Source organism: Barbatula barbatula (genome assembly GCF_947034865.1).
Source record: "Barbatula barbatula genome assembly, chromosome: 2".
NCBI classification, from domain to species: domain Eukaryota; kingdom Metazoa; phylum Chordata; class Actinopteri; order Cypriniformes; family Nemacheilidae; genus Barbatula; species Barbatula barbatula.
The window spans coordinates 22,492,294-22,505,571 of NC_136767.1; the positions used below are offsets into that span (position 1 = coordinate 22,492,294).

General features: G+C 36.7%; 2 protein-coding genes across 3 annotated transcripts; both read left to right on the plus strand.

Annotated features, from left to right (window-relative positions):
• Positions 1-2,170: 2,170 nt before the first annotated feature.
• capga (capping protein (actin filament), gelsolin-like a) lies at positions 2,171-6,848 on the plus strand. Its single transcript, XM_079475408.1, has 9 exons — positions 2,171-2,280; positions 4,353-4,549; positions 4,753-4,907; positions 4,997-5,158; positions 5,473-5,622; positions 5,735-5,821; positions 5,942-6,074; positions 6,346-6,437; positions 6,547-6,848. Exons 2-9 carry the CDS (start codon positions 4,357-4,359, stop codon positions 6,610-6,612), a joined length of 1,038 nt encoding a protein of 345 aa, XP_079331534.1. The 5' UTR covers positions 2,171-2,280; positions 4,353-4,356; the 3' UTR covers positions 6,613-6,848.
• A 574-nt stretch (positions 6,849-7,422) lies between these two features.
• Positions 7,423-12,925, plus strand: LOC306908919 (zinc-binding protein A33). Of its 2 annotated transcripts, XM_079482205.1 has the most exons (12): positions 7,423-7,480; positions 7,982-8,023; positions 8,699-8,760; positions 8,856-8,980; positions 9,052-9,132; positions 10,349-10,465; positions 10,570-10,701; positions 10,775-10,903; positions 11,914-11,965; positions 12,072-12,098; positions 12,211-12,237; positions 12,368-12,925. In XM_079482205.1, the coding sequence occupies exons 3-12, from the start codon at positions 8,733-8,735 to the stop codon at positions 12,901-12,903; spliced, it is 1,254 nt and encodes a 417-aa protein (XP_079338331.1). In that variant the 5' UTR covers positions 7,423-7,480; positions 7,982-8,023; positions 8,699-8,732; the 3' UTR covers positions 12,904-12,925. The 2 variants fall into 2 exon arrangements, with proteins under 2 accessions (XP_079338331.1, XP_079338330.1); XM_079482204.1 differs by lacking the exon at positions 7,982-8,023 and having other exon boundaries at positions 7,427-7,480; positions 12,368-12,924.
• Positions 12,926-13,278: the final 353 nt, after the last annotated feature.

A 13,278-nucleotide genomic window follows, 5' to 3' on the forward strand; every position in this document is an offset into this window, starting at 1 on the left:
CCCCAGTGGAGCTATTGCACTTTTAAGAAACTCAGCTGATTCTTTACTCTCTTCTATCTCTTGGATGCATCCATGCGAAACTGCAATAGGGAGGATCTGTTTTTTATCCTGTCCCTCTTCTAGGAATAGAAAGATTAGACAACTTTTTCAGAGTGATATTATAACTGTCCCTTCTATAATTTCATATTGGAGTAATAGTTTTAATGATATTCCAATAAAGAAGTATCATTCGGTTGAAGCTGTGGCCTAATGGTTAGAGCGTTGGACTTGTGATCAGAAGGTTGCCGGTTCTAATCTCAGTGCCAGCAGGTGATGACTGAAGGGCCCTTGAGCAAGGCACCTTACCCCTGATTGCTCTGCAGTAATGTGACACTGTATAAAACTACTTGTAAGTCGCTTTGGATAAAAGTGTCTGCCAAATGAATAAATGTAAATCATTCAAGTTGTTGCATCGATTTTACCCAGTCATAGGGTTTATCAAATTTTTTTTTCCAGAGTTGGATCCCCTTTGCTACTTCTGTGGAGTGGATCTTTTTTGGGACTGTATTCATGTAGCTACTTTTTGGGGAAAATTTTGTCTGTTTGTACGTGCTTCTTTATTAGTCAACTTTTCTTTGACGTTTAAGGATATCTTATTTGGACTTTATAATTCTGACAAAAATCTAAAAGACAAGTTTTTTCTTATAAATCTATTTATTTTTCTAGCCAAGTTTTTTGTAGACAAATGTAAGTTTTTGTCTGTCAAACCTCTTTTTATATTTTTTTGCAAAGACCTTAAATGTTATTTGGGTACCATCTCTTCTTCTAACAATGCCAAAGCATTAAAGTTTGCTACAATGTGCACAAAGTATAATATTTCAGCTTTTTTGTAATGAAAATCAAAAGGGTCTCGAGGCTTTTCTCTATCTCTTGAATTTATTTTAAGTTTTTGTTACCCCTGGCTCAATGTTATTAATATTTATTTTTATTTGTATCTATTTATTTTTACTTGCTTTAAATTTTACTTCCTTTTACTGGCTTTTTGTCTTTTGAATTACTGTTGTTTATTTTTGCTTTTAATTGTGACATTGTACTTGATATTATATTTGTTCAATAAAAAACAAAAAAAAGTGACAAAAATGGAGGGCGTGGCTTTATTTAGCCTTTAACGTTTGGATTGGTTTGTTGAAAATTGGGCCTGCAGGGAAGGCTAAAACTCCCTGGCCATTGGACAGTCAGTTGATAATATATATTTTTAACTGCAACACTGTGTGAAACACGACTTTAAAAACATAAAAAGTGCACCAAATATTGATAAATGACCTATCATCCTGTGGTAAAAACTTGACTTTTTCAGGATTTACAAAATCTTAACATGATTATGGGCTAGCACTGAGTGAATAACAATGATTGAACACTAACTTTTTTATAATTCCCTTTTAAGCAAGTCTTACATGTTGTAAGACATTTTAGGAAGAGCATTACTGGAAACAGTAAATCTCTGGCCACTGTCCGAGTCACAAATCTCATTCATACAAAACCAGATTTCTGTTTATTTTTCAGATCATGACATTTTGATTTAAACTATAAACATTATCTATAAAATCCAATCAAAACCCAAATGAACCAAACCCAATGTCAGAATTTGTTAACAAAATTAAACAAAACTGTTACTTTTGTCATCACATAGCCATTTAGTGACCTCTGCTGGCTAACGGTGGTATGCCATTTCTACACAAGCAGGCCTTAAGTTCATTAGGTCACATTTTCAAACATTTGTTAGTGCACTTTTTGATTCGACTTTAAAGGGATAGTTCAACCAAAAATACAAATTCTGTTATCATGTATTCACCCTCATGTCGTTCAAAACCTGTATATGACTGTGTAATACAAAAAATACTTACTTTGAGAAATTATGTTTTTTCTTTCCCACCCTGACTCTTACTGTGAATGACATGAGCACACTCTCACTTTTGCTTATGGAGTTAACATAATGTTTGCTTAGCAGGCAAAAATAGATGTGTTTGCACACAACTTGTTTCCAACAGATGTGAGATGATGATGATCAAACTCACCCTGTGGCTAATCATTTGGTTAACACGCCTTTGTCTTCCCATCAATAGCACCATACAGTCTATGCCTCAATAACCGTGCACAGCCTCTGTAAGTTACTGAAAGCAAAAAATTACAGGAAGTTACGAAGCAAGTCAGTCAAGTGTGCACCAGAAGCGAGTATTCAGGCAATAGTTACATTTAAGAGCTGTGTGGAGTTGGACTGTCACACCAGTGTTATATATTAAGGTAAGTTTAATGAGAATTGACAGACCATCAAAAAATCATTGCTGAAACAAAAATAGAAAAATGTATAATTGTTTTGACACACTCTAAAAGATTTTATTTGTTTATTTTAATATTTCGATATTCATTTCTTGATTCCAATGTTTTTATTAAGTTGTAAAAAATGAAAAGTGTGTTTTGTGTGTTTTATGTTATTTTACGGCATGATTTGGTTTTCTTTTTGCAACATCACAAATTCTTGGTGGTACTTTTCATCAGATTTATTTTACTTGTGTAATCATTTTATTACACTGTCTGTTTTATTACTAGTCATCAAATTCAAAGTTCATCTCTTTGGACCTTGATGACACAGTTGAAGGTATTTTTTCCTTATGTTGAGTTGATACTCAATCCGTGACAGCAATTCAAAACAGTTTCAGTCTGAAAAAAAAGAGGACGACATGTTTTTTATAATTATATTTGCCTCCTCCAATATTGGGATGACATTCTCCAAAAAAAATTTATTTTCAAATTTTTGGGTTCTTAATTTAGCAGAATTCTGTCTTTCTAATAATACTAGATAAAAATAAGGAAGTGAGAGAAGGAGGGTAAAGAACATCAAATCAACTATGCCACATCACCACATAAACCATGATCAATTCAGGCTAATATAGACGTTTCATTTTAACAACATAAACAAATGATACTGTGCATGCGCACTTTTGTGGCCCCAACTGAATACCCGGTACACATTCATAGACATTTCTATTTACAATCAAAAGAAACCGAGAAGAATCATTACTTAGCTGAAATTGTCTTAGACCGCTATACCAAGCTCAACCGCTAGATATCTATGTACCATACGGTTTGTTTAAATGATACCAAACTATAGGACCCATTCAACAAATTGTTTATGTAATAAAATGAACATACAAAAAATATTTTATTTAATACAATTATTATATAGTCAAATAATAATACAAATGAATATGAACTTAAATCAAATTAAATATAAATAGTTTTTAAATTATTAGACACTAGCCAAACACAAACCGGAAGTTATCTGGGGGTCAGGTGCGCGCTCGTCCGATAAAACGGTCTATAACTGAAGAGGAAAGACCTCTCATTCTCAAAATATTTAAAAGATCGTATTTCAGTTTGATGTTTGCAATGATCTAAATCTAGATATTTCACCATCGAACATGTGAGAGCAGTTAAATGCGTCACTCTCATGTGGTTTGCTTTTATTTGTGACCTCACATCTGACCGGCTAATGCCATTAAGTAATCACTGTAAACGCAGTGACTGGGACAGAACTTTTTCTCATGATCTGTCTTTGGTGTGCGTGGCTGGGAATATGTAGCTGCGTGTCTGTATGGCTGTGCAACAGTTGGCCTCATAAATTATTTGTGTGGCACAATTGCATCTCATTTTACATCTCTATTATATGTGATCTCGCTGCTCTCACCTCCCCTTGGCCTTCCCATTGTCTCTCTTAAACGGAGCCTTCAATCCCGTGCTCTGCTTCTATTTCCGACCCCTGACCTTAAGGATCCCCGCCTGGATCATGGCTTGTCCCATCATCCCTGCTCGACCCACTATTCTTTCTGTCTTTCAACTTCATCAAACATCACTTTTCCCACTTTCTGTTATTTGCTTTTCTATTTACCCTATTTGGCTCTCTTCCTCAATCTTTTTAATGCTTGTCTTAGACCTACTGTATTTCTTTTATTCTATATTTAGATATTCTATCATGGCTCTTTTTCTTGCTCCTTAACTAAAATCACAAAATTCTTTCACCTCTCATCCCCTCCTTTTATATCCTCTTTGCTACAAAAACTTTTCTCTTTTCACTCTTACCTGTACTCTCTCTCTCTCTCTCTCTCTCTCTCTCTCTCTCTCTCTCTCTCTCTCTCTCTCTCTCTCTCTCTCTCTCTCTCTCTCTCTCTCTCTCTCTCTCTCCCTTTCTCCTCGCTTCATTCCCCCTTTTCTTATGTCATCTCCTCCTCTCCTCATCTGTTGCCGTCTTCATAACAAGTTCCATCTTTCCCCGATCTCCACGTACACAGTGTTCCCACTCTTTCTGTTTCCTTCAGCAAGATGCTTAATCTGCGTGCGGCACCCAGCCAGTTTACCCTTGAGGTGAGAGAGCCTGGGCTGTGGGTCTGGAGGGTGGAGAAGATGAAGGCTGTGCTTCTTGACCCATTGCAGTATGGTGTGTTCTACAACGGAGATGCATACATTGTGCTCAGCAACCAGGGAAAGGATGGAAGTGACCTGCACATGTGGATGGGTGTGTATGTGATTGTGAATGATGTGATTTGTAACTAAATAAATGTTTGGGCACCGTGAAGAGCTATTAGGTTGTTTCGTTCCAATATTGGTTGTATACAAGTGTGTTAACATAAAGAACAAGCAGGTTGAGCTTTTTAAAGTGAGGACTGGAAAAACTTGAAAATAATAGTTTCTACTATTGGCTTTCCTACTTTACTCAAGGTGAGAAGTCATCTCGGGACGAGCAGGGTGCATGTGCGATGCTGGCGACACAGCTGGACAGCTTCTTAGGTGGAGAGCCAGTACAACACAGACAGGTCCAAGGCTATGAGTCACCTGAGTTCATGGGACTCTTTCCTAAAGGAGTCAGCTACAAGGTGAGTGAATGGGGGGAGAGATAACAGGAAGTGGTAACCGTATTTATCAGAGCATGTTGGAAACAGTGTTTTTTCTGCTCCCGTCTCAGGAGGGTGGGGTGGAGTCTGGGTTCAAGAGTGCCAGGTCAAGGACTGGCCCCGTTACGCATCTTTACCAGGTCAAAGGAAAGAAAAACATCAGAGCAAGAGAGGTGGAGCTTAGCTGGGGAAGCTTCAACAAGGGAGACTGTTTCATACTGGACTTGGGAGAGGTATGTATGTTTGTGTGTTTATCATACACTTAAAAGAATGCTTTGAAGGGATAGTTCAACCCCCTTGTCACCTAAAACCTGTATATGATTCTTTCTTTATTTTGAGAAGTTTCTTGGTGGTTTTGTGTCCACATTGAAAGTGAATGGGGTCCAATGTTGTTTGGTTGCCAATGTTTTTTAAAATGGCTTCTTTTATGTTCTGCATAAGACAGAAAGTCATGCAGATTTGGAGTAACACGATGCTGGATAAATGATGCAAGAATTTCCACTTCTGTGTAAAATATATGTGCACATGCATGTGTGTATGTGATCAGACCATAGTGGCATGGAGCGGCTCCAAAGCCAACATGTTTGAGCGACAGAAGGTGCGTGAAATAGCAATGCTGATCAGAGACACGGAAAGGAACGGCAAAGCTAGCATCATCGATGTGATCGAGGGAGAGGAACCACTAGAGATGGTTCAGGTGATTTGCACACATCAATATGCTTTCACCATGCAAAAATGAAGGACTCTATATCCCCACAAAGGCATGCTGACAAAAAAAAGCTTTACACCAGTTTGTGCTTACCTGAAAGGCACTTGGTCCAATCCCATCTCTAAGAGAGGGCTCAACAGAGGAGGATGCTGCTGCAGATGTCTCCAATGCTGCCTCTCTTCACAAGGTCAGGTTTCTAGTATAATGTGCATTAAAACTGTGCTTTCTATTGAAAATAGTAAAAAGATGACCACAGTACATATTTCCAGACTTGAGAATGCAATTAAAATAAAGTTTATTTTCTCAGGTGTCCAATGCCACAGGCCAAATGACCTTGACAAAACTATGTGACAGAGGACTGTTCAGTCAAGAGCTATTGGAGAAAGATGACTGCTTCATACTGGATAATGGATCAAATGGGAAGATCTATGTTTGGAAAGGTGATTCTTTAGATGTTTCTTTAAAATTGCTTGGGAGCAACCATTTGTTAACATTTGAACGAACAGGCTGTTTAGATGATGTAGAAATGAATGCAGTCTCTTGCAGGAGAATGCAGGAGACTTTTCTTTTGTTCATAAATTAATCTCACTGATGTCTAAGAGAAATCCTTAAGGTTTTAAAGAGATCTCATCTATGATTCTCTAATGGTTGTGTGTGTTTGGGGCAATGCGTTCACACGACAATTAATTGCTTTCCTATAATGATTAACAGGGAATGGAGCCAATGCAGAGGAGAAGAGGGTCGCTCTTAAGGTGGCAGACGAGTTTATTACTGAAATGAACTATCCTAGGATGCAAACACAGGTACAATAATCAACATGCCATTGTCATTGTTTTCTCTTACGTAAACCGAATGTGCAGCTCTTGGGTTATGAAAGTAGGACGTGTCACCAACATTTTCTCTTGTCCCCAGGTGGAAATTCTCCCTCAGGGTCGTGAATCTGTCCTTTTTAAACAGTTCTTCAAGAGCTGGAGTTAAACACACACACACACAAAAACGTACAGCATACATAACATGGATGCACAGACTTTAACTCGTTTTCCAAAATAAAACAGCATGTTACATAAGAAAGGTGTAGAATTCAAGAATACAATTGCAAAAGCACTGTGAAGGAAACCTGCTACAATGCTTTTTATAAAATGGTACATTTATGTTTCGTATTTATGTTAGATCTAATCCCTGTAATAATAATAATAAAAAATGTCTACAACCCTACAGTCTGTTTTTATTTTGTTTGTATTTCATTTATTCACAGTCCCTACACTCTGTATACTGGAGCCCCAAACTGGCCATGTATCATATAAAAACCACACAATTATTATGTAACCACGTATAATAATTAATGGTTTTCTGTATAATCATCCATTATCTTGAAATGGTGAATGTACGGTAAGAATAGGTCCCTTTTTAACCAATCAAAAATTCAACTTTCACCTTTAAATGTACAACAATTAATTAACACATTTCGTTATGTCTTTAAACTGTACAATTACAAAACACTTTAAACGTGTCAATTCAACCTAATACATTTATGCACTTTATGAATTAAGAGTGTTCTTCAACGTAATGTTTCAAAATGAAACTGCACCTGAACTAATGCATTCCCTTAGAACATAGGAAAGGTTTTGCATGATGAATTTGTGGTCTGAGAGTGAGTTTAGTTTTATGATATTGATAAGGTAAAGGAGTAGTCAGTTTGAGTTGGTAGATGGGAAATCGTGCACCAGAAGAGACAAAGGTCATTGTCTAGTCCTTAAAGATGAAATGATACTGCAGGTAAGAATCTGTGCTTTTGTGCTTGGGATCTGCAAGCGTGCACAAGTGTCAGAGCTCCCAAAGAGAGAAGGTAAGAAGAGAAGGAAATTAATATATATGTTTTAATTCACTTTATGTGAGCCTCTATAGAAACTGAGCTTTGGCCTACATTTTGGATTTATTTGTATACTTTTTTCTATTATTTAATTTTATACAATTATTGTACAAATTGGACAATATTAAAAAAAATTCTAATACATTTTTTGCCAACATATAGGATGTATATTTTGTATTTTTTTAACTATTTGAAAATTTTTAACTTCTTAATTTTCCCTGTGAATTAGTTTATTTATTTTCAGTGCATTTGTTTTTAATTGATTTATTCTAGATTTATAGTAATTGCACCCGGTAATTATGTCATTTAATTATGATTCTTTTCTGAATGGTTCAACCCTTCACATTTATTTGTATACAGCTTTTCACAGTACTTGTCATTTCAAAGCAGCGTTACAGAAATTGCAATGCTAAAATCATGTTACTAACAAAACATAAAACAGAAAGTACTTATAATTATAAATTCTTCAAATTTCAGCAAACTGAGAACATGCGATTTACATTTGTGATCATGCCTCGAGTAAGTGAAAAAGTGATCTTAGCGTTTTTCATATTTGTGAATGTAGCTTAATACGGATAGCCTGAAGTACTTCTCCTTTTTGGGAGTCAATGTCTGATGTAATGTTTGAATAATTTCGCTCACATTGTTGACCGCAATCTCATTTGCATCTTGAACCGACCGATTGAAAAACGCCATTGTTTGATATGGACGCTAGTGCCCCGGATGTAACAGAGCTGGCTGAGATTTAAGCGGACATATGTCATCACTCCGTGTGTATAGCAATGTTATGCCAGTGGATAAATTAAAGTGTACCATTATAATTTTTATTTCACTGAATAATTTAATATAAAGGCTAAAACATTTGTGATAGTTTCATTTGTGAATATTTACTGCTACTTTAAACATTCAAATAGTCTTAATATCTTACAAAGGCATCTGTTTATTACATGGGAAACACTGACATTATTGTCATACAAACTTTGTTCAAACATTCATAAATGAATGGAAATGTTTCTATTTAACTCTTAGCACACAACAACAAAGATCATGTTGTCAATCGTTAGATGTTTAACAAGATCTCTTCATAAGCCCACATACTGTAGTCATTTAGAATCGTGATGATTGGTGATTTGGATGTAACCGCAGAACTGTGACAATGGTACATTTTATTATCTGAGGTTTGTGTTCTGCTAGGCTGAACTTCTCAAGAGAAAAACGAGCAAACAAAATGAAGGGTATCCTAAAGGACAAAAGTAGTAAGAAAAAATGTTTAAAACATAAAAAAATACATTAAAATTAGAAGAGTATATATATATATATAACCAAGGATGTATTTGTTTGTGCATAACAGGATTTAAGGCACCTGAGGCTGGTCTGAGTAACTCTATTGGGGCTGTGCGCTGGACTCTGCCTGATGAAGGACTTCAGGCGCACAATTCAGCTCCCAGCAAGGGAAGTCAGAGTACGAGACAAACGGTAAAGTTACAGATAAATAATTATATAAATCGATAGATTACACTAATTTCTGTTCTTGTGTTATGGTACAGAACCTGAAGGATCTCCGCAGCTTGCAGGAATGTGTGAAGTTTATCACTCAGTGGAAACAGCTGGTGGAACATGTGTGCAAGGTAATGTTTAATTCTTAAAGTCCAACTGCATTTCATTATTTTATCACTGATCTTTTCACTGAGGTTGTTTCCTGTGATAATTTCTTTATGCCTTAAAAGGACTTAAATGTAACACTACACCTTTGTATACGTGGATTCATGAATATGCAAATTGCCCCCACCTCCATACATAGATACATAGATGCCTCATTCAACATCTGGGCAGTGCATGCTCAGAAGCTGGGCTGGACAGCATCGATAGTTTCAGTGCAGAGTCTTTGTCCTATCCTATACATACATGTAGCTATGGCTGAAATCTGTTATCGTGATTGGTTTCAGGGTTGTCATAAATAGAGTCAGTTTCAAACTGCATTTTCTTTGATAAACTTCAGTTTATGGAGAAAATACTCTGCAATGGTTTAAAATTAAAAATATCTTAAAGCATATTTAAAACACCACATAACAACACAACAACAATTAAAAACTTGATTTTCACCACAGGGGGATTTTAAAACCGAATGCTGTGATAAAACAGAACATCATTGTATCACAGATTTATCACCCCTGCGTATAAATGAAGAGACAGAGGTTTTTATATTGATTGTATAAGGGTTGCGTGCTTTTGCTCAGTAATTTCCACTCGTTGCCAAAACAAAACTTATATTCATGTGCCATAAAGTTACTGATTTCAACAGATTGTAATGGGCTGGTACACAGTCTGGAAAGGCCAGATAGGGTTTCTGTGTTATGGAACTATGTTGGATAAACATCAAATCAGTCTTTGTAAAGCAATTACAATAACAGCAGTTACTGATGTAAAGTGTGAATTAAAACAGCAAATGTGTGTTTTATTAGATTTGCACAGCCCTGTGAGTATGAATGGGCACTGAAACCCTTTAAGTGATAGTTTACCCAAAAAATTCTGTCCTCATTTACTCACCCTCAGATTGTTCCAAATCTGTAAAAGAAATTTGTTCTGCTAAACTCAAAGGAAGATATTTGGAAAGAATATCAGTAACCAAACAGATCAGTTGACTCTGCTATGGCAGCACATGGGGGGTGAGATCTGTTTGGTTACTGACATTCTTCCAAATATCTTCCTTTGTGTTTAGCAGAACAAAGAAATGTATACAGATTTGGAACAATCTGAGGGTGAGTAAATGATGACAGAATATTTTATTTTGGGGTGAACTATCTCTTCAATAACACTACTGACTGTGTGTGCGCATGTTTTTAGCCTGACAGCAAAGCAAACGATGGGCAAAATATATATGTTGGTGCTGAGCCTCAGAGCCTGGAAAAATGTCGTAAACTCATCCTTGAATCGGCACAAGAGCTCAAGAAAGTTGACATTGTGAGTTGACAATACGTGAATTCATATTTTTTATTCTAACTCTCCCAAGAAGTGGAAGTAGTAAACAGCAATGTATAAGTCTATCTGTTCTCTCTTATCTTTAGTTGTTTATGGAAAGTGCATGGCGACAAGACAGAGATGCATGCTGGGAGCAGAAAGAAAACAAGACAGACATGGTCAAACACACGGAGCAGCGGATCATGCAATGGGCTAAAGAGCTGCAGGCTGTGTCAGAGGTGAGAACCGGTGGGTGTGATCAAATAAAATGCAGGAGTAATGCATGAATGTTGAACACATTTGTGTACACAGCGCTTTGGAGTTATGAGAGAGGAATTAGTTCAATTTCTGAGACAGCTGGAACTGAGAAAGAAGAAAATTCAGACGTTGTTGCCTTTTCTGGAGTTCATAACTTGGTCCGTCCTGAAGGAGGATAGCAAGGTAAGCCTTAATGCATTTAAGATAAGGCTTAAATAAACTTAAGCCATTTCCAAGAACTCCTTGTTAAAGTTCATAGATTAAACTACCATACCATAAACTACGACATTATATAGATACTTTTATTATATCTCTTATGTTAACAACATGAATCATCGCCTGGCACCCACCCACAGAACCTTCTCCTGCCTTATATAAACTATAAAGTAACCATAACTTAGACAGTTTCTGGATCTTAATCTTGAGTACTTACAGAATTATATCGCACCCTTCAAATATCCTTAGTCTTTAGTTTGATCACATTTATAAAAGGCAGATACAACTGTACGATTAATTCGCAAGTCTATTACACATGCAGGTGGGGGGGGGGGACGGGGAGACTAAAGCACATGCACACTCATTGCCAACAAAACACAGACAAATGACTCGCTTACCGTGTGCGGTTCATGTCCTACATCTTTTAACACTTGGACCGTGCCATCTATCAGTTTCAATCGAACGAGTTAACTTCGATAACTAAAATGCTGTGACAAACATGTCTCAACCTTAACGCAATGCTTTTACCACTGAGCTACAGGAATGCTACAGTGAAACACCACTGCACATCCCTTTTAATAATGCGTTTATATGTGGATTATGCTTATATCTATAATAAAAGTAATGGTTTTAGTCATTCATAAGACTCCGTGGGTTAAAGGGATAGTTCGCCCAAAACGTACTCATCTTCCTGTTATTTCAAACCTGCATGGCTTTCTTTTTTCTGTAATGTAAAAATGACATTTTGAAGAATGATGGTAACCAAAGAACTGCTACCCCTTGACTTCCATTGTATGACACAAAATCACAAGTCATTTCCACAGAAGAAATAAACAGGTTTCGATCGATATGAGGGTGAATAAATGATGAGAGAGATGATCCATAATAAATCTCATCTGAAGTGATACAATGTTAACTTAAATCTTTAAAATCCACCATTGTGTTCATAATATGTGTTTTTAATCTAATGTTTTTAGGATGTTGTTCCACAGCTGTGGCTCCTTAGCAAACAGCGCATCTGGAAAACAGGTGAGACTTTCGCCTGGAACCTCTAACAGGTTTACTGTACAAATTATGTTAACAACAACTCATATTTCTTATTATCTGTACATTTAATATTTGCTTCATTTGACAGAAACACCGAAGTACATTCCAAACTTAGGTACTGAATCATGCCATTGTCTTGTTTGGCACAATTATTTATGTTATGCAATATAATATTAGAAAAATCTGAATATTAGTACAGTAATAATTTGCTTCATTGTTTACTACAGTGTGGAGCTTTATCTGCAGTGCATCGGGTATAACTGATTCATAACATCTCTTTCAATTTGATAAAGCAATGGAAATAATTTCATCAGAATAATTTTGGGTAAAAAAGTTTAAATTGTTGCCTTTGCATCTGTCCGATGACTCATCTCCTCTGTTAAGCCGACATTACATTGGACCCCATGACTAACCATCCATGGTTACAGCTATCAGACGACAGGAAGAAGGTTCAGGAAGCTTTGAATGAAACTGAAGTGTTGTTCAGTATTCAGCGCTTTGACAGCTGGCCTTGTGTTCTGGGCTGGGAGGGCTTCTCGTCCGGTCGTCACTACTGGGAAGTGGACATTGCCAACAATGGCTACTGGCGTATCGGAGTGACCACCGCTTCCTCTAAAAGGCATGGTCGATTTTCAATGAACCCTTCTGAGGGCTACTGGGCAATTTGGAAAAGCACAAGGCAGTTTTTTGCATGCACCAAACCAGAGACCCAGCTACCACTGATACTTCTGCCAAGAAAACTGGGAGTCTACCTAGATTATGAAGAAGGGCAGGTGTCTTTTTACAATGTAGAGACACAGTCACATATATTTACATTCACTGCAAGTTTCACTGAAAAGTTGTACCCACTCTTTTCACCACTCGATGGACGCACTCTTATAACACTGACCATGCCAAATGTTGCGATCGCAATATTGTAATAAATACCTATTTTTCTAAATTATTTAGTGCTATTCATTTATTGAAGTATCCAACTATGTTTTTCATAGCAATTCCATAGAAGAACCATTTTTGTTTCCACAAAGCAACATTCAGTCAAAGGTTCTTTAAATAACCATCTCTTTCTTACCTTTTTATAATCTGAAAAAACCTTTTTCAAAACAAAAAACCTTTTGTGAAACAGAAAGGTTCTTCAAATGTTAAAGTTTTTTTATGAAACCATTAACAAAAGGCTTTTCTATGGCACCTTCTTTTTTAATAGTGTAAGTGGCTGTTGAGAGGGTACGGGTTGCCCATTTGTGCAGATCTGTGACCAACTGGATGGGATTACTGCAAAACAAGCCACTCTGCTTGTG

What these genes read in the sequence shown, in the direction of transcription:
- capga (XM_079475408.1), top strand. Translation starts at nt 4,357, where the DNA reads ATGCTTAATCTGCGTGCGGCACCCAGCCAGTTTACCCTTGAGGTGAGA. An exon ending in TCATACTGGACTTGGGAGAG is followed by an intron (nt 5,159 to 5,472) that starts GTATGTATGTTT and finishes GTATGTGATCAG; the next exon opens with ACCATAGTGGCATGGAGCGG. An exon ending in ATCCTAGGATGCAAACACAG is followed by an intron (nt 6,438 to 6,546) that starts GTACAATAATCA and finishes TCTTGTCCCCAG; the next exon opens with GTGGAAATTCTCCCTCAGGG.
- LOC306908919 (XM_079482205.1), top strand. Translation starts at nt 8,733, where the DNA reads ATGAAGGGTATCCTAAAGGACAAAAGTA. An exon ending in GTCAGAGTACGAGACAAACG is followed by an intron (nt 8,981 to 9,051) that starts GTAAAGTTACAG and finishes GTTATGGTACAG; the next exon opens with AACCTGAAGGATCTCCGCAG. An exon ending in AGCTGCAGGCTGTGTCAGAG is followed by an intron (nt 10,702 to 10,774) that starts GTGAGAACCGGT and finishes TTGTGTACACAG; the next exon opens with CGCTTTGGAGTTATGAGAGA.